The following is a 21,256-nucleotide window of genomic DNA, read 5'->3' on the forward strand; positions in this document are numbered from 1 at the left end:
GAGTATTAGATAAGAGGACCTATTGAAGGTAAAAGCAGAGTTTATCTGCAAATGGTGAAAGCATTGATTTAATCTATTTGTAGTAGGTGTCATGTCACGTGTGTTATTGGCACTTTATCACTTGCCCTTGGGCACTATTACATTGAGTTGGTTGTGAACTTGAGAATATATCTTATATGTTGCAGAGGGCGGACCATACTGAAGCTGGTTTTGAAGACATCCATACAAAGAAGTATGGTTTTTTCGTTTAATTAACTTTCACGAATTTTAGCAGCGTGATAAGACATTGGTCCTGAAGAATGCTACGAATTTACATCCCTTAGCAGAAACATGTTGACCTAGTCAGATAGGGAACATCCTTATCCCTATTGTTACACTGTTTTTAATTCCATCCATTGGGGATATCGAATACAGTTTATTTTCCCCATATTAGGTAGTTTTAATACACACATTTTTATATTATTTAGCACTCAGCCCCTCACTCACATATCACATTGGAGAAGAAAACACCTCACGCTCCTCTTCTAAGGGAGAGTTGTAGCCCACACTATGCACCTTGTGGGCACTGTGTGCAAGAGGGAACCCAATGATGAAGCATGTCACCCTATGGGTGAGTGAGGGTTCTCGATTTTTGTTGTGCTACCACCACGATGGTACAAAGATAGAAGATGAGCATGCGGCACAGAGATGAGCAGAAAACGAGCATGCGGCACAAAAGATGAGCAGAAATTGACCATGGAGCACAAATTAGACAGTTCTTGCTTTCAAATAACAGCAGAGTTGAACAGAGGCTAATGGGGAGTGGGAGAGGACAAGAGCTGGCATTGTAGAAGTAGTAATACTCAATCAGTAGATACGTTCTTTTGAGAAGTTGGCCTGGTACATGATGTCCATGATGTACATGATGTCCATTAATATAAGTGGGCACCAGTCCACACAACCCTTATGGTGATTTAAGAGATGTTAGACAACCTTAGAAAGCTCTCTAAGTGGTAGCTGTGGAGAGCAGCCTTCAGGCTTAGTCCAGAAGGAGTGTAAAGCAGCTTGTTTTACCAGAATGCAATCTTATAGTATAGATTAAGTGAAAATAACTACACAAGGTATTTATAAAAATATGTATTTATTATATAATACTCTCTAACACGGTGAGATAAACACAATGCACACAATACTTAACAAAGAAACACAGTAAATAGCACAGAGTACACACTGGGCCCCGGGGGGGGGGGGGGAGAGGGGGGCACCCAAACCATATACTAAGTAAGTGATATAAGAACCACGACTTGGGTCAAGACAGTGTTGAGAGGACGTAGAAGTGCTGGGGACCCAAGGAACCACCCAAGGCGAGTAGATAGGGACCCCATGGAGAGCATGTGCTGTGGGGAACAAGACTGAACACTCCGTACAATTCTATGTGAAAGTCTCGGTTGGGTTTTTAAAGATTAACAACTCTTCCCAGTGGACCCTGAAGAAACCCAGTGGAAGGCAGAAGGTTGGAGAGCCACCCCACCCGTGGATACCCTAGTACCTACGTTACCTACACCAGGGAAGACCGGTGCATAGGTGTGAAATGGTGTTGGAAACCGCAGTCAAACTCAATGGAGGACTTCAGGAAAGTGGCGCTGCTGGAAGGGGGCCGTCATCAGCATGGAAGGGGTTGAATGCCTAACATCAATATACATATCAGTTTTTCGGTATATTATACTCACGCTAGCATATGTAATTTTGCAAAATGAAAAAGTACAGACATATTGCCCATACCTAGGGTTTTCCTCGCTTTCAGTCCTCTGGAAATGGACTGGCTTTTTGAGTTGGCAGTAAACACGGACGCATCATCAACTTCTTTAATTCTCTGTGGAATAGAACGATTAGAAGATGTGTTAGATCATTATAGATTCAGTACTGGCTGTTTTGTATTACACACAGTGACATTTGCTTGTTTGCATCAAATATCTACTTTCACTCTATCTACAGAAAATCATTCCTGAGATTACTTTGAGAAAAGAAGGTTTAAATACAATAATTTTACCTATAACTCAGTCCAAGTATATCCAGCCTATGGATTGGAGAAACAACAGATTGCTATCGCTTTTATCAGCTATTTACTTTTGATTACATTTTTATTTCAACTACTAAACTTTACTAGTTTGTGTACAAATTTAGAAAGGAGTAGATATTTTTTTAATACCTAAAAGAATTCATAAAAGCCACAGAGTGGGTAGTGTGCCGAGAAAGGTCTGAACCAATACTCCTAGGAGAGTATTTATATGGACAACTGTATCACTGTTTTTATTTTTTATTATTAGACATGATAAGAGATTTGGATATGGAGAGCTGTGAGTTCTAGAACATACATTTCTGGATGTAAATAATTCATGCTATTTCTTCATAGCCAACTATTTACCAATGTGTAGGTAATTCTCAATGGTGACTCTTATGAAGAATGCTCGAAATACCTTTTAGGTCTCGCCTACCAGACAACGCAAACTGTCTGGTGGTGAAAGACCTACTGTGAACTTACAGAGGGCTTAGAGCCAGTCCACTGATAACAAATGTTTTGTTTTATTGTCATTCTTATTTGCTAGCTTCTTATTCAATGTCTGGCCTTGGGTTTGTTCCTTTTCTGGAGCATAGCATCTATACCAGTAGTTCTAAAAATCTTTTTATAACAATTGCCCACTTTTTAGAATAACAAACTTTTGCTACCCACCTACCTTTAATGGACATGAGTATGTGGGATTTTTGAATATAACTAAAGCATCATGTGGTAGCGCATTGTCATTTACAGACAGTATATTTTTCCTTTGAAATGACCACTACATTTTCACAGACCTACAGTTTTACTACTACATCTATGTAGCACACACATGATAATGTGGTGAATCATTTGTGCATTACCAAGTAAGTGTCTTGATTTGCTTTCATCCTATTAAAATCTGTGTCCAGCACACTTCAGAATTACAAGAAAAACTGCTTTATTTATGCTTTCTTAACTGCTGGATGCATATAGCTAATTTATAGGTATTTAAATTGTGTGCTGCAAAAGACAACATTCTAAATTGTCACATAATTCACTTTAAAAAGTCACTATAAATTAGCCCTTCGCTTTTTTTGCGGTCAGAGAAAGAAAAGTAAACACCAATCCTCGTGTTAAAAGAAAATAAGCAGCCCGACATTTGATCTCTGTCTTTAAATTAAATGTGACAAGTTAAACACAGAATTTAAAGTAATCTTTATTTATTCCTACGACTTTTGCGACCCACCAAAAATCAGAATGCTAACCACCTTCGGGCCTTGAAAATATTTTGGGAAACACAGCTTCATACGATTCTTTTGATTGAGTGATTGTAGGAAGCTGGCTTTTTATTTAGTGTACCAAAAGGAGGTACACTATGTAGAAAGTTCAGACAACCCTTATTGGCTTAAAGAACTTAAAATAATAATCCCAAATGCTTTCTATGTGGTAGTGTGGACAAGCAGTTTAGGCTCATCACAGGGTTGTGTTAAACATTTGTTAAACACACAGTCACACACTGAAGAAGAAACCTGAAAAAAATTCTGAAAAACTTTTTTATATACTTTTAGACACCAAGATTATCGAAATCAGGTAGATTTTATCAAATTTTACAGTAAAAACAGTAGAAAATGACAGTTGCCAGATGTAAGGCATGAGCCTCGAACGAGGTAATGTTATCCTATGAGAGCAACATACACTGTATAGGTACACTTACAGACAACTTACTGGACTGTTCTTCTGGACTTAAGTAATGTAGGGGTCAAGGTCCAAGAAAGCACCAAGAGTTCAAGTTTACCTACCCTGGGGTGTCCGGGTGCAGAGGTGCTTTAAGCAGTGGTAGCCTTGAAAGCTACACACTAACATCAATGGGGAACAATATCTGTAAGAAAATGCTGCAAGGGCAACTGAAAACCAGTCCGGCAGAACCCAAGGGTGGGGGCTTGGCTCTTGAGGGCCTGAGGACCACAGAGACACTATTGGTTTATGCAGGCTACAGAGGTATTTTGTCCGGCGGGTCGTTGAGTAGTTAAAGGCTCTCACAGTTCTAGGTGTTCCTGCAGGAGATGGAAAAGAAAGGTGGCAGGGCTACTCTCTGTTTGGAGTTGGTCTCTCTCAGAGTCCCTTGATGTGCAGCTAAGTTTTGGAAGTGGTGGTGTTCTCATTGAACACAAACAAGCGTTGGTGCTTGTAACTGGCTCCAGTACCTAGGGTATTGGTGCAGGGCAGCTCTTGGGGGTCCTGGCATCTCCAAACTCGGCATGGGGAGGGATCTGATCTCCTGGAACACAAAGACCTCCTGCTGAGGGGCTGCTTCCACAGTGGGTGTACCGGAACCATGCAGTTGGTGTCTGCTGGTGCAAGGAGTGGCTCCTTCACTCCAAGGGCGATGTTGCTGGGTCGAGGAAACGCTGGGCAGACCTCCAAGGATTTGGGGAGGCTGTTCGCTTCTGGACGAGTTGGTCATTGTCGGGAGAGCAGCAGTAAGGCAGGGATTTGGGCCAAAGTAGATGCTGATCCACAGTTCTCACATCTTCAGCTCTTCTTTGTCCTCCTTCTCTCAGGCAGACAAATCTAAGTTCCTGGTGTCAGGGGGTCACCTAAATACTTGATTTAGTGGCATTAAGGGGCGTGAAGGGTAGTAGTCAATGGGCTACGTACCCCTGGACTCACTACACCCCCCCTATACAACGACTTCCTATAGGAAGTGGGCATAACCCTCTCCCAGAGTTCCTAATTCGACCAAATACAAGATAGTGGAACCCTTCATTTGGGAAACACATCAGGCATCCCACCTTAGGGGTGTGACGAGCCTGTTCTGCATTCTGTCCATCAATTGTTCTATTTGCATCTGTCACCCCGAGTAGGACGGTTATGCCCAGATGTGGGCCCTGTGCTCTCCATGCCACTGGGGTCAAGCTATCCTGGCTGATGAGGGGTGAAACCCCGAAACTGGTCCTAGGATGCTTGGTTCAGGTCCAGGGAGGACCTAGTCTGGCAGTTTGGGCTGGACTGTTCCTATTGGGCACAGGGTGAAGACTGATTTGCATATGGCTGGCTTCAAACTGGAATGGCATGGTGAGCAAAAAAACAATGGATTTAGGCCCAGATTTCTGTACTGGGGTAAATGTAGGACATTGTTCTGCATTCTGTCCATCAATTGTTCTTTTTGCATTTGTCACGAGTGTGACAGGTATGCCCAGACGTGGGTCCTGTGCTCTCCAAGCCACTGGAGTCAAGCTATCCTGGCTAATGAGGGGTGAAACCCCGAAACCGATCCTAGGATGCTTGGTCCCAGTCCAGAGAGGACCTGACCAGGCAGTTCGGGCTGTACTGTTCCCATTGGACACAGGGTCAAGAATGATTTGCAGATGCCTGGGTTCAAACTGGAATGGCATGGTGAGCCACAAAATGATGGATTTAGGCCCAGATCTCTGTACTGGGTTGAATGTATGACATTGTTCTGCATTCTGTCCATCAACTGTTGGTTTTGCATTTAGCCTGGTGGATCAACACTCCTACTTGCATAGCTAATTTCCCACCTGTTCTGGTGCAAAATGGGCCTCAGGGTAAGGGGTGGCATTTCCAGGTTCCGGAGAAGTCGGGTTGCATATCAAAGGCAGCAGGGGCTTTGAAGCACCTGGCCTTGATGTGCTAAATCACTAGCCATGCTGCTGGAGGAGGTGTAAACACCTTCCTTCGGAGCAGGCATTGTTTCTGGCCTCAGAGAGCATGGGCTTTCACCTGCAGGATGTCCGAAACCGGTCTGTAGTGGTAGGCTGGATAAGACCAGTCAGGCAGCACACTAGATACTGGTAGGTTTTTCACGGGGAACCTTCAAGGTGCCCTCCGGGGGGCATGACATAGTACTGACAACAGGACAGATTTATTAAGACAAGGTGTCTTATTAAACACCATAGGTTTCAGCAAAGCCATCGTGCAGTTGGGGAACTCGTAATGACCAGTGCACAGTACATATACTTAAGATGGCTTCCCTGTTCACTTGTATCATCTAGAAATTGAACTAGACAGCACAGGGGCATAGCTACTAATGCAGATCTGCCCTCACATGTAATATAATGCACCCTGCCTTAGGGCTATACGGCCTGATGTAGGGGTGATTTGCATATATTACATGCAATGACTTTGGCATGGCACACAGTGAGTGTGCCATGCTGTGTTTTCACTCATAGTTTGCATCATGACACGCAGTCTGCAATGGCAGCCAGCATGCAAGTTGTAGGGGGTTCCTTAGAGTGGCAGAATACATCCGACAGCCCAAGGGACCATCTTTAGTACCCATGCCCTAGGTACTAGAGGTACCACTTACTAGGGACTTACATGGATGCTAAAGTGTGTGCCAACAGTGGTATAATTAGGCCATTTAACATTGTGATTTAGGGAAAGAGCACTGGAGCCTAGTTAGCAAGGACCCAGTGCACATTGGCCGAAAAACATCAGTATCAGAGGAAAAAAGTGGGTGTGACCATTACAAAAAGAGGCACTTTCCTACAGTGACTTGTATCGTTTCACTGCTCGTATTTAGGGAACAATTTTTTTCTTTTTCATGCACCACTTCATGAGTATACATATTTTCTATTTCATTTTTTTCTTGTGCTGCTGGTTCTCCCACCCCCTTAAATACATGGTCACCCCTCCCAGCTTGTCTGTAAAAGCATAGCAACAGGGAAACATTGGCTGGGGTATGATTGAAGAGCTCAATGTGCTTTTTCTCTTGCATTCCACATATTGCATGAAAGCACCAGCTTTGACAACCAACAATTTTTATGGTGCTGACGAAGGGCCATCAACTGCAGTCATTCAGGGCAGAAGGTGTGCTTAACATGACCCTTCTCCAGCAGGCCCATAACGTATTCTCCCTTGGCAGCTACAGAATAACATATGGCTGAATCCTGTGGAAAATAAACTAAGCCTTGGCAAGTGTTTCCCTTTACATTTCAACACTACCTTATTCTTTTTTAATTCTGCTCAGAGAGTCCGGACGGAAAAGTATTTGAAAAAATAAACATTGCAATTTATAATATTGAAAATACTGAATTCAATGTATGGTTTTGAGATACCAATAGATATGGGTCCGCTTTTCCTCCAGTATTTTGAAAAGGAAACTATCTCTTTATCAACTGGCAAAGTTCATAACAGTGAAAATCTCATACCCTAAATGTGTAAGGCGATTACGTGCCCCTTCCATGAGCAAGCTACTTGCCCAACAAAGCCGTTGCCAAGAGCTGCTCAGACAGATGAAAGGAGATGGGCAATGTTTGTTCGTAATACTAAACGATCCTACGAATACTCGAGTCAACAAAAGGCCAACCCCGCTTGTGCCCAACCACTACAGCTGCTGAATATACCAGGAGGTGAGACAGAAAAAAACCAGATGCAGCATTTTGCACACACATTAGTTGCTTCATTTATTATTTATGTGCTTTTATAGCGCCTGAATAAATCCCCGAAGGGGTATCTCCGCGCTTGTTCTAAAATATGGAGATTTGTCCCATGCCTGGTCATTTACAGAGGTAGTAAGTCATAGCTGATTAGTTAATAGTAAAAAGGTGGGTCTTAAGGGTTTTGCGAAAGGATAAATGATTAGTGATGAGTTTGAGTTTAAGGGGAAGGTAGTTCCAGAGAGCAGGTCCTGTATGTGCCAAAGCACGACCTCCCTGACGCGATTTTTTTATTTTAGGGACCTGTAATAATTGGAGATTGCTCGATCGAAGTGATTATTTATTTATTTATGAGCAACATTTAAAGCAATGTTGTTGGCTTAAAATGTTGAAATCAGACTTTGTAGGTATGTGTGTATTAGATGGATGCATGGATGGATAAGGAGCTGCTACCCACCTAAAATCTGGAAACTAGCTTGAAAGGGTATTGATATATATATATATATATATATATATTCACAGAAAAAACCATAGGTTATAGACCATATATAGTTAGGAATTAGCATTTACAAAACCTTGAAAATTCACTGAAAAAACCATAGGTTATAGACCATATATAGTTAGGAATTAGCATTTAGAAAACCTTATTTTACTCACACAAAACCATTGAAATTCCATATATAGTTAGTTGCACTAACTATATATCGCGCACCCGCAATCCACTGCTGATGATGTCACATATTACATCATTCATGACATGGTCAGTGACATCACTGATGACATCACTGATGACATCTCAAATGACATCACTGATGACATCACTGATGACATCTCATTTGACATCATTCTTGTGCTAATACGATAAACCTCTTCAGACTCTAATATAACCTTAGATACACTCAGTGTATACAGACACTCACACACTGTCACTCATCCATGGAGTTACTCACACACCTAGTCAGTCATGCAAAGAAACAATCTCACCTCCATTTCCTCAACTATACAGTTATACACACCTTACTTATTCAAACATATACTAACACATATTTACTCTCTTATACAATCCCTGATACAAGTTCACAATGATCCATACAGCCACTCACACATTCAGTGGCTCTCATGCACAGTTATTTATATATGCCAACTCTCACATGTACTGTGTTTTACATATGTACTTACTATGACATGTAGCATTGAGATATCCATTCACTCATCAATACACTCATGCACACAGTCAACCGCCCATGTAGCTTTTTCCACATGCACTCTTGAACTCATACACCTAGTGAATCAACTGCTCACACATCTATGCACAGAGTCACACACCTCCCAGCCACCCCCACACAAACTCAATCTCCCATAGAAATACTTGGGCAACCAATTAATAACACATATAGCCTCTCGTATAGCTAATGATCAACACATGCAGCAGTTTACATCACAACAGACATAATGATGCACAAATTAAGACAGTTTAGTCACTAACCCATGCATTCAGTGAGACACATTTAATCACTCACTCATACAGTCAGTCACGCACCTACTAAATCCTTCATCCAGACACTTATACATCCACTCATTCTTCAATATCTAAGACATATTTTAACTTTACAGAAACATATAGTCACTGGATGTTGTCATCAGTGATGTCATTTGAGATGTCATCAGTGATGTCATCAGTGATGTCACTGACCATGTCATGAATGATGTAATATGTGACATCATCAGCAGTGGATTGCGGGTGCGCGATATATAGTTAGTGCAACTAACTATATATGGAATTTCAATGGTTTTGTGTGAGTAAAATAAGGTTTTCTAAATGCTAATTCCTAACTATATATGGTCTATAACCTATGGTTTTTTCAGTGAATTTTCAAGGTTTTGTAAATGCTAATTCCTAACTATATATGGTCTATAACCTATGGTTTTTTCTGTGAATTTCATTGGTTTTTTAACAGCTAATATCTGTAGCTGTAAAATGTATTCTTCTTTAAATCCCAAAATATATTTTATATGTTTATGAATAATTTTTTTTTTAAATATTTTTTTTTCTTCGTTCCCGCTTCGCGAATCGGGAAGCTTCCCGTTAGCTGACCTTGATGCCGCGAAATAGACCGCGAGCCGGTAAACGTTTCTTTACCGCAAGTGCCGCGTTAGAAAACAACATCGTGACGCCTCCCGTCCGCATGACGTTTCACGTTGTCGCGTGATACGTCATATGACGTGCTACGTTAGCGAACTGGTACGCGAAGCGAGTCGCAAAGCGCAGGTTTCTGGAAGCAAACCGGGAGGCCCTGCAAAGCGCTTAACGTAAACACAGCAAGTCATGTGACTTGGTAATAACACTTTTCATTGGTTCATTTCACTTTTGGTTTCCTAATGATGTAAGACTAGGTCATATAATCTAAAATGAACACTTTTGATTGGTTGAGAACTCTTGTTTTTCCCAAATGATGAAAATCCCTCCTTCTTTCCTCACTCTGACTTTCATCATTGTGAGAGAAAGACCCTTTGTGATCACTGAGCAATGGCTTCTTTAGTAGCTTCAGCTGGTGCTTCCCCACCACCTCCACCACATCCAAGGAAGAGTGGACCACCTGCTCAAGTTGTAATTCAACAAGAAGAAGAAGAAGAGGAACAGGAGGACGAGCACGAAGAGAGGCAGTTTTTGCCTGAGCAGCCCAAGACGTCTCACCGGAAAGAAAACTTCATTTGGCAATTTTTTAAAATTCCCAAAGGTCAGAAAAAAGTAAATGCAAGATACGTAACTTGCCTTATATGTCAAGATAGACTGTCCAGAGGGACCGACAAAAAATACAGTTTCGGAAACTACACAATGCATCGCCATATGACTAGGTGGCATCCTAACAACTACAGTGCTGCACAGTTTCGGAACGACCTAGATAATCTCCCTATTATGGCCAGAAGATCTGTTGTACCGGAAGTAACGGGACCAGAGGGCAGGGAGATGGTGCCAAATATACAAATGAGATTTGGTGATGTAAAACACACCTGCGCATTTTGCGATGGATTCATTTCCTACGGAGAAAAAAGCATCACTCTGATCAACAGAGCTATTGACTATCATATGCAAGTTTGTCCGAAACGCCCAAAATAATAAATACTTCTTTTTTTTGTTTTGTTGCTCCTGTTGAGCCCTTTACAATGAATCGTTTTCATTGCCCCCTCCAAGAAAAACCCAAAAAAATATAAAACTGTTCCGAAAAATTCAAAAACAGTAAAAAAATGTTCAGAAAAATAAAAAAAAAGTTCTTTTCAGAACTACCTCCCCGTTATTAAAAAATTGGTACAATATTTGGAACTGTGCCAACCTCTATTTCTCTTAGTTCGCTTCCTAGTTCGCTCGCTGGTACGCGAACTGGAAGCGAACCAAAAACAGTAAGTATAAGGGAAGGAAACACACACTTATGTTAAAAGAAAGACAGCTATAGGGGAGTAAACTAGAGATACCATTACCCATAATCCACTGCTGATGATGTCACATATTACATCATTCATGACATGCTCAGTGACATCATCAGCAGAGGATTGCGGGTTTTTTGGCAACATGCCTTATCCACGGTTTAATAACGCTGCCTTTTGCTTTATATAAGTTTTCAAATTGTATGAAATATATACCAATAGGTCGTTATGAACCTTTAGGTAGTGCTTTTGTTCATGAGGTCTGGTCGCTTCCATACACATACAGATGTTTCAAAGATGATCAAGAAGTTTATCTGAATGGAGAGGAATGCACTGAGACGCCAGATCATTCACTAATGTGTAGGCACATACAGTTACACGATTCATGCAACAAACACCGACCAAATATGGCTTGCGTGTTGCAAGGCACGCCAGTTCCTGCTATCATCCCCACGTTCAAGTTGTTGGAAAATGGTAGTTATTTGATGCTCAATAATGAAGATTGTTCTGAGTTAATTAAAAGTATTCCTTTTATCGTAACAGTAAGTGAACGGGTTATTTGCTGCAGAAATGTTCTATTTCCTCCCATACATGAACATAGGGAGTTTTCAATCTGGCCACAAATACCAACCTTGGGACACGTTTCAACGGCATGGCAAGAATAAGAGCTCTTTTGTCTCAGAGAGAGGTGGCCTTGAGTTCGGCCCGTGAAACTTTCGTACTTCACATAGCGAACACCCGTACACAGGTTTGCCTTTCAATTTCAGCAACATGTTTCCGACTATCTTTAACGCATCCTCCACAAAATCCCTGGCACACTTTTTTAAAGTTGTTACCAGTGGTCTCGTGACTTCATTTGAGAAAATCTTTGGAGTCATCCCTGCTTCCTTTCATTGTATTTTCTGCACTCTGGTTCGTGGATTGGCATTTTTACTTGCATTACCAGCGGACGCTCTTGTGCTTTTTTACATTTTTAAATATGGATGTCCCTCCTATGCAACCTCCGACCCTGCAGCTGCTGACACTGTTCCGCAATCGCATGCTAGAATATTATGGCACAATGCCGTTGGCGATATTAAGCACGGCATATGGATTATCTTTTCGGTTCTCCTACTTCACCTGTGTCCAGCCTGTATTTCACTGCCTGACCTGTGATTTCGATTGGGCCATTGATTTGTGTCTCTGCGGACCGGTTTCTCCTGACGTCGACTTTAATCAGCTGATGACTCCTATCATTACTCACGAGTTGGTTTGTCCTGGCGAAAGGATTATGGCTGTGGCATTGATGCATGGACTACTTGGTCCCTGGAATTTACTGGCGGCAGCACAGTCTTTCTTGGAACAGAGCTTTCTTGAAAACCCACCGAGCTGTCCTCTGATGGTGATAGAGGATCCGGTGCTGGGAGAGCACGTATGTTCTTTTCCGCTTTTAAATTGGATGGCTGAACTGTTTTCGGATGAAGACGGTGACTTCCTATTGGAGGCTGTTGCAGCTTATTTTGCATACACAGTTAGGTCATAGACCTTTTTCATGTTTGATATGCTGAGTACTAGCATTTCATTGACAATTCATTGACTTATTTGTCAAGTTTTTATTATTTACCTTGCCTATTGGCTTAAGACTCGATAAAGTACTTGGCTGTTTTATTTTTCTTTAGCATTGAATTTTCCTAGTTTTTAATGCTTTACCTTGCGGACCGTCCACATATAAACTTGCAATCTGCTCTCATGAGATGGCACTTCTATTATCTTATTCAGTTCGTTTCCGGATCATGAGGAGGTGTCATCTAGGTCCTGGATATCTTTACACCGTGTTAAGTTAGCATGGGCTCATTACCGGTTTAAACGCCATTTTTCCTTTTTTGCAACTTCTGCACACGACACTTAGTTGTTGCTTTAGCTTTCCACCTAGTAGTTCATCGTGGTTTACATGAGAATAATATGTTATTGGTCTACTATCTGCTTTACTTGTTAAACTATATCTGTACAGCGAGTGCTAAAGTTTCAAGAACAACACGATACAGAATTGTTATGAGGTCTGATCTCCACGACTTCATACTCATAACATAAGTGCAACTTCTGCCAATTCTGGGCATGAGGCGGGTTTTATATTGCTTTGCCGAACACACATACACAACAGTTGATGCGGTTCACATGAAGAGAGAGCTGGTGTATGCTGATGTGATTCCTTCAAATCTAAGACACTAAAGTATGGGCACGCCCTAAACCAACACAAAGAGACCTTCTTAGCAAATAATATAATATGTGTATTAGGGAGGGTGAGATATAAGCAGCCGCGGGCCGTGGAGGGAGTTACGATGGGGCAGGGAGGCGGGGAGGGGGAGAAGCAGGGTGGAGCCCTCTCTACCTTGCCCCTCCCCCTCCCCGCCTCCCTGCCCCACCGTAACTCCCTCCACGGCCCGCGGCTGCTTATAAGTGTTGCTAACTCTTATTCATTTACAGCATGTTAACATACTGTCACCATTCGCTTTTTATGTACTAGTAACTATGCTGGTAATTTTGCTACTGATAATATGTGTACTTGTATTCTCCACCCTGCTTCTCCCCCTCCCCGCCTCCCTGCCTCACCGTAACTCCCTCCACGGCCCGCGGCTGCTTATAAGTGTTGCTAACTCTTATTCATTTACAGCATGTTAACATACTATCACCATTCACTTTTTATGTACTAGTAACTATGCTGGTAATTTTGCTACTGATAATATGTGTACTTTTATTATCTAAGGTACTACGCCTGAGAAGACGGCATTAGTAAATAAACATTTCAAATACACATCTGTTCTTCTTAACTCCATGTTCTGGTTTCTAAGAAATCTATAACGACCGACTGTTCATGAGTTCCACGTATCCTGAGGTACTATAAGTTCATATTCTGGATTGTCTAAACATTGAGAGTTTGTTATATCCAATGTGACACTGTACCTAGCTTGCTAAATAGTTTTTGATTACTAACGTGAGTTTTGGGACACCCTAATTCGCCGAGGTTCCAATCCTCTGTCCACAGTTCTGTGTGAGAACAGAAACCCTGCGACAGGGGCACCCCCGACCCTTGCTGGAGCTTCATCACACTTGCGATACAACTCCAGCAATGCATTCGCCGAGGTTCCAATCCTCTGTCCACAGTTCTGTGTGAGAACAGAAACCCTGCGACAGGCGCACCCCCGACCCTTGCTGGAGCTTCATCACACTTGCGATACAACTCCAGCAATGCGCCACCTTTACGGCACAGATACATCACGCATCTGTGCTGTTTTTGCCCCATGATGCGCCGCATTGTAAATGCAGCACACCATAGGTGACGGAACAGCGGCACAGAATGACTAACACATCCCTGGTGATGCGCCAGTCATCATAAATGTATCCCTATGCTTCTTATCTTGTTAGAGATGAACCGCCATATGTATCATCAAAGTTATTTGCATTTCCTAAATAGCGAACTTTAAGGAATAAATAGCGATTCTTTACCATTCCTAGTTTGCGATGAGCTATTTGCTAATTAGCCGAATGTAGCCCAATGAAGCCCAATGTAGCCCAATGTAGCCCAAAGATGGCCGCCAGACACACAAAAAAACAAATGTAGCCCAAATATCAGCCAGATGTAGCCCAACTATAGCCCAGTGACAGAATGACCAATCAGCTTCGCAAACCTCCGTTACGCGAAGCGGAGCGCTGTTACAGATATATATCTTTTTTTGAACGTTAATTTCTCAAAATCCACTGGAGCACATATATTGAGACCTAGCAAAGGCACATCGGGCTACCAGTCCCTAATATTTTGCCAAGTTTCGTGCAAATCCATTCAGCCGTTCAATTATTATTTTTATTATTTTTTTTTGCCCCGCGGGGCCCTTTTAAAACCTCCACATCAAACCTAGGGGGTCAGCGAGGATCTACTATGCCCCCTTATAGTTATTTCCCCCTTTGTTTTGACCTCCTCTTGTCTCTCGATCCTACCGAGAGACAAGATGGCGGCCGCTACGGACTGTTTGGAATGTTGACAGACGCCGGAGAACCAATCAGCTTCGCTTCACAAAGCTCCGTTGCGCGAAAAGTCCGCGAACCAGAGCGCTGCCTGGTCCGCGCTTACAGATATATATCTTTTTTTAAACGTTAATTTCTCAAAATCCACTGGAGCACATATATTGAGACCTACAAAAGGCACATCGGGCTACCAGTCCCTACAATTTTGCCAAGTTTCGTGCAAATCCATTCAGCCGTTCGGGCTAAAAGTGAGGCCAACCGCCCTATGGAAAACTCAATGTTAAAAACACGTTTTGGGACCCCCCTTTTTTCTCGGCCCCCACTGGACGAACCCCCCCCAAATTTTCAAGGGCTGCTCAGAAACAAAATGTGCCATTTTCCTGAAAATTTCAGCCAATTCCGTCCACAAACGCCAAAGTTATTAGACATAGAATTTTCAAAAAACCCATAGAGAAAAAATCCTAACTATATATACCTACTGGCGACCGCCAGTAGGTAATATATATATATATATGCAATTAAAAGGACAGTAACCTACCTGACTTGGTGTGCGGACTCCGTTTTGAAGGGCAACAAATGGGTGATTATATATATATATATATATATATATAATCACCCATTTGTTGCCCTTCAAAACGGAGTCCGCACACCAAGTCAGGTAGGTTACTGTCCTTTTAATAGCATTTCCATACAAGCGAGCGTTACAGCGCAGCTTTTGCTCCCTTAGCCACTGCCGACGCGTTTCTGAGAAAACATTCTCCTTCTTCAAAGGCTCTTACGTGGAGGTAAGCGTCCGCAATGCAGTCTGAGTGCCGTCTCTCTTTATCAACGCTTCCGCTCGACTAGCTAGGTGTGTCTGAACGGGGCATTACGGTACTTGTGGTTCTCCCCTTTGGTGGGTTTGCGGTGAGTTTAATTTGTATCATGCTGGGGAACGCCCTCCAGTGGGCCGGTGAACTATGACTCCCGCTTGTAACATTTGCTGACAACCTGGTTCGACCCTGGCAAAATAGAACTGGCTCCAGGTGCCTGGTACCCCCGTTGTGGACTCCGTTTTGAAGGACAACAAATGGGTGATGTCAGATTTAAACAGTTTCAGCAAATATGTACATATGCACACGTTTGTACTTAGCTCACCAGTTTTTTCTGTTGCCCCTAAAATTCACTTCTATAGACGCCACTGCTTAGCTCTCTCCTTTCCAAACTGATGGGAACAGATTCCAAAGATATATAGAAAAGCGAGATGAAGGGAACAACATTGGAAAGCCTGCCACCAGTTAAGCATATTTCTATGTACCTGGCCATTGTGTCTAGAAGGTGCATCCAAAGAATGAAGCTATGGGGCCATATTACAATAGGTGCTCCAGTGGCGCTACGGGCATTTCCACCCGCTTTGCGCACCTCAGGGGCACTTTGGTATTATAGAAGGGGGCGCAGACGCTTGTGCGTCCCCTTCAGTAAAACCTATAGCGCTGGAACACATAGCACCAATGCTACCATCCAGGGGCATTCCCTAATTTGCATAGGGGCATGCACTATGCAAATGAGGGAACTCCTTTGTGTCAGCACCCGCACCATATTACCAGCCAGAAGCCGAGGCAAAGAAGCTCTCACCTTTTAGGTGGTACACTGTGAGTGTGCCCCCTAAGAGCAGCCCTCTGGAGGGGAGAAAGGAGGTCCTATGTGTCCACCAGACATCCCCATGCAGGCGAGTGCAATCACTGACTGCATCCACCTGCAAGGAGATCTCTAATCCCCTTTAAAAGCTCAGGTGGGTTGCCGCCTGTGCTTTTGCTCACCATGCCATTCTAGTTTGTACCCAGCCATATGCAAATCAGTCCTGACCCTGCGCCCAATGGGAACAGTCCAGCCCGAACTGCCAGGCCAGGTGTTCCCTGGACTGGAAACAAGCATCCTAGGACCGGTTTGGGGGTTTCACCCCTCTTCAGCCAGTATAGCTCGACTCCAGTGGCTCGTGAAAACAAAGAGCGGCTGCAAGCAGTTGCTCCGTTTTTCACGGCCTTGGGGGCAGCGCATTCACCATAATGGGGCGCATTGTCATTGTTTGCACCCAGTGCACCTTTTAAAAGGTGCGCCAGGCACCGACAATGGCAATGGGTAATACCGCCCAGGTGTTCATGATGCCGTTGCCAACAGAAACAACACCATTGAAGAATCGACACAAAAAGTAAGGAGTGCCATAAACTTCACTGATTGCAAATCACTTCTACTATACTGTGCCAGACACACACCTCAACACTTTCCTAATCTAGGACTACCAGCATGGCATGCAACCACAGACTGACAGAGGCTTATTGAAAACGTATCCAGCATTGTTTTTGACCACTTACACAACTTATCTAGATCTAGAAATAAGATGGCCACTGAGCTGGAGCTCTAGGAGGAAGCTCCCAGGTTGGGGATCAGGAGTTAGTGTATATCCCTGCTTATAACTCACCATTCACCCCATTGCAATCCACCCTGGCAACTAGGACCTCACGGTTGCTCCTATTGATGAAACTGGTTCGCTTAGGAATGCATTTAATGCCGAAACCTTGATGTGCTCTGTGTCGCTCGTGAATCCCTAGGTTGGAGGCCTGAGACCTGGAAGACTTCAGGACATTTGTGGGAATGCGCTGCTGCTAACTCCTAACCACTGTCCCACCTGCCGACCTCACTTGCTGCCGGTCTGAAGATTGACTTTGTGGAGAGGTGTGGTGCAGCGGCCAGGGCAGCTGACTTCGGGGCACAGGGTTCATGGTTCGATCCCCGGCTCTGGTGCAAACTCAGCTCAGCACGATGTGACCATGTTACTCTGAGCAATAGCTCACTTAATTTCCAGAACGGCCCCCAGCGCCTTAAGACCCGTAAGGATGAGTAGTTTGCGCTTTACAAATACGGATTTACATTTTTTCTTTATTTACGGCAAGTATGACCCAGCGAGGCCAAGGATACTAGAAGATTACCCGCGTAATGCTCCGCTTCTAATGGTGGCCTGATACTTGCGGCCAAATACAGTTAGTGACCCGCCCGCTGCCTCACCTGATGATGGCCGAAGAACTACTTATTGCCGTACCCAATATCCTGCAGCTATGCCCTCTTAGCCACGCTCGGGCCCTCAGGGGGTTATCAAGACACAACTGCTTTGTGGCACGGTGCTCCAAACACCTACAGGCTGGTCAGCAGCTAGGGCATTACAGCGGGAGCAGGCCTGTGCACTGCACACCTTGTTCTGGGGTTGCCGCTACCACTGGAGCTGCCTCTACCGAGCTGCCAGCCAGTTGTCCTTTGTGGCATTGCCTGCCCTCGATGAAATGCAGTGACAGGTCAGCTGTTTGTTCGCTGCGGCGGGGGCCAGCATGCGTCGCAATCTCCACTTTCTGGGCACCCCTCCAGAGTGTGATTTTGCCAGTGTCGCCCCGCGGGCATGTCAATGTTGAGGTGATCTACACTGTTTTTCTTGCGCTGCATGAGCCCTTGACAGTGCACATTTTGGTCCTCAATAGATAGGGCATTTGGATCCACGCAGTCATTGTTAGCTTGTGGTAAACCACCTATTTTGAGCTACCTGTCACTGCTAAGACACAAGGACTCACTCAAAAGATTGCACTCCTCTCACACTTTTACTAAAATTGAGGTAAGACTGGTGACATGAAGTTTTTATTGAAAGTAAAGAAGGACTCCGCTCTTAAGTCTAGTCACCCCCAGCAGCTATTGAAGTGGCCGATTTGTAATGATTTAGATTATGATCCCTTGTGCAACTTAAACTTCTTTCACTAGCATTTATGTGGCACGGTCTTCCACTTCATAATTACTATATACTGGAATTACATTCTACTCACCTCATTACACATAGCATATCAGTTTGTGAACATACATTTGCAATTCCCGATGCCCTGGCCACCTCTGGTAACAGGACAGTCTAATTTCCTTACACCCATTATCAATCAATCAAGTAGCATTTGTATATCTAGGCTAATCACCCCGGGGGTATCCAGGCGCTCTGCTGCAGGTATCAGTTGAAGAGCCAGGTTTTGAGTCCCTTCCTATAGTGGTTCAGCCAGGGTGAAGTGCAGAGGTGGAGGGGGAGGGAGTTCCAAGCTTTGGCGAAAAGGTGGGAGAAGGAGCATCCTCCGGTATGGCTGCGGTGGATGCAAGGTGTCGGAGCGAGGGAGAGATGTGTGGAGCTGAGGTTTCTGTTGGGTTGGTGGAAGATCAGGCGGCAGTTCATGTAGTCTAGTTCTTGGTTGTGGAGCGCTTTCTAGGTGTGGGTCAGGGGCTTGAACTGGCATCTCTTCTGCACGGGAAGCTAGTGGAGGTCTTTCAGGGGATGGGTGATGTGTATCCTCTTGGGCAGGTTCAGGGTCAGTCTGGCTGCTGCGTTCTGGATTGTATGGAGTCTTTGCATGAGTTCGATGGAAGTGCCTGCATATAGTGTGTTGTCGGAGTCGAGCCAGCTGGTGACGTGGGCCTGCGTGTCAGTTTTTCTTATGCTGATAGGAAGCCATCTGAGGACTTCGCAGAGCATGCAGATCATGTGGAAGCAGGCTGAGGCAACGGCATTGACCTGATGTTTCATGGAGAGTTCGCTGTCCAGTATGATGCCAAGGTTGTGGGAATGGTCTTTCAGCATGGCCACCAGGAGTCATTCCAAAGAGTGGTCTGTCTGCCAAAGATCAGAACTTCTGTTTTGTCAGTGTTGAGTGTCAGGCAGTTGTCTTTCATCCAAGTAGCGAGGTTCTACATTCAGTTGTGGAACTTGGACTTCATCAACTGAGTGTCATCAACGTAACAGATGATGTTGAGCGATCTGACGATGTCTGCGAGTGGTGTCATGTAGATATTGAAGAGGATAGGGCTGAAGGATGAACCCTGGGGTACTTCTTAGATGGTGTGTTTGGGTTGCGAGGTAAAGGGCAGGAGAGTGACTCTGGGTGTGTGCCATGAGGGAAGGATGCCATCCTTCTGAGTCCATAGTCTGTGATTCGATCCTGGCATAGTGAACGACAAGTGTGTGATGGTAGACAGTACTGAAAGCTGCAGAGAGATCCAGGAGGATGAGGGCGGCTGATTCTCCTCTGTCCAGTAGGGCTCGGATGTCATCTGCAATTGGGGCGGACTCTGTGCTGTGATTGGCTCTGAACCTCGATGGGACGGTAGCTCTGGAGAACTCGGAGGTCTGCCGACAGTTTCTTGAGGAGGGGTCTGACCTCCATGTGTTTCCATGCGTCGGGAAAGGCGGCTGTAGTTATGGAGGTGTTGAGGATAGTGGTTAGCTGGTGGCTAATCTTGTAGCTTCTGATGTTGAAGAATCGATGGGGGTATGGATCGGTGGGTGCTCCTGAGTGGATCGAGTTAATCAGGGTGGTCGTTGTTGGTGTTTTAAGTTGATTCCATGCAGTGATCGGGTGGTTTGTGGCTGTGGTTGATGTGTAGCAGAGGAGATAGGAGGGTTCAGGAATTGAAGTTTCTGTAGATGGTTGCTATCTTGTTGTGAAAGTGGTCGGCAAGGGAGTGGCAAAGTTCCTATGAATGGGAGATCGAGTTGTCTGTGGCTGATGGGCAGGTGAACCTTCCAACAATGGTATAGAGTTCCTTGGTTTGATTGATGCTGGTTTCGATGAGGCGTGTCAGGGCCTTCTTTTCTGCGGCTTTGATCTGGCAATGGTAGTTGTTGATGGCCTTTTTTTAGGCGGTTCGGTCGGCGTTGTTCCTGCTTGTTCGCCATCTTCTTTCTAGTTGTTTACACCCGCAGTTTGATGCACTGAGTTCTGGTGTGTATCAGCTGGCTTGTTTGGTGGTTTTGTGCGTTTTGGCTGGTTTGGAAGGGGCAACATAACTGGCAGCGTTGGTGATTCAGGTGTTGGAATTCTCTACTGTCTGGTTCAGGTTGGTGGTGATGACGGGCTGTGCTGGTGGGGGGGGGGGCGGGGTGGTGCGCGGCGGGTGGGTGAGGATGAAGTGTACGATGAGTGTTAAGTCCAGGTGAGTTTTGATGTTTGGCTGTATCGGATTCTGTTGCAGGACGTAAAGATGGGGTCTGGCATGTGTCTTGATCTGTGTGTGGGGTCGGTGACAATCTTCTTGAAGCCAATGTGGTCTAGTCTTTCTAGGAGGTTGGTGGTGTTTGTGTCAGTGGATGTGGAAATTGATGTCTCCCAGGAAGATGTAGTGATCGGAATAGACGGCGGGAAGGGTGATGAATTCAGTGACGGGTTGCTGAGGCCGGATTGTAGTCCTGGAGGTCTGTACGTGAAAGTGCCTTTGATGGTGGTTGTGGCGTCGGCGTGAAGATGGAAATTCATGAATTTCATAATCAGCATTGTCTCATCGTTGGTGATGGTGACCAATTCTTTGTGTACTTTGGTGATGTCTCCACCGTGTCTGTTGGTGCAGTCTCAGTGTTTCATCTTCTAGC

At 44.3% G+C, this 21,256-nt stretch overlaps 1 protein-coding gene across 1 annotated transcript in view; it reads right to left on the bottom strand.

The window, feature by feature from the left end:
* Positions 1–21,256, bottom strand: part of TAF1B (TATA-box binding protein associated factor, RNA polymerase I subunit B) — a 913,471-nt gene that overhangs the window by 778,580 nt on the left and 113,635 nt on the right. Inside the window, exon 3 of the mRNA XM_078647821.1 lies at positions 1,762–1,852. Within this exon, the coding sequence (XP_078503947.1) occupies positions 1,762–1,852 (91 nt within the window). The remainder of the gene's footprint in view (positions 1–1,761; positions 1,853–21,256) is intronic.

This window comes from Lissotriton helveticus, chromosome 6 (assembly GCF_964261635.1).
Source record: "Lissotriton helveticus chromosome 6, aLisHel1.1, whole genome shotgun sequence".
NCBI lineage: Eukaryota > Metazoa > Chordata > Amphibia > Caudata > Salamandridae > Lissotriton > Lissotriton helveticus.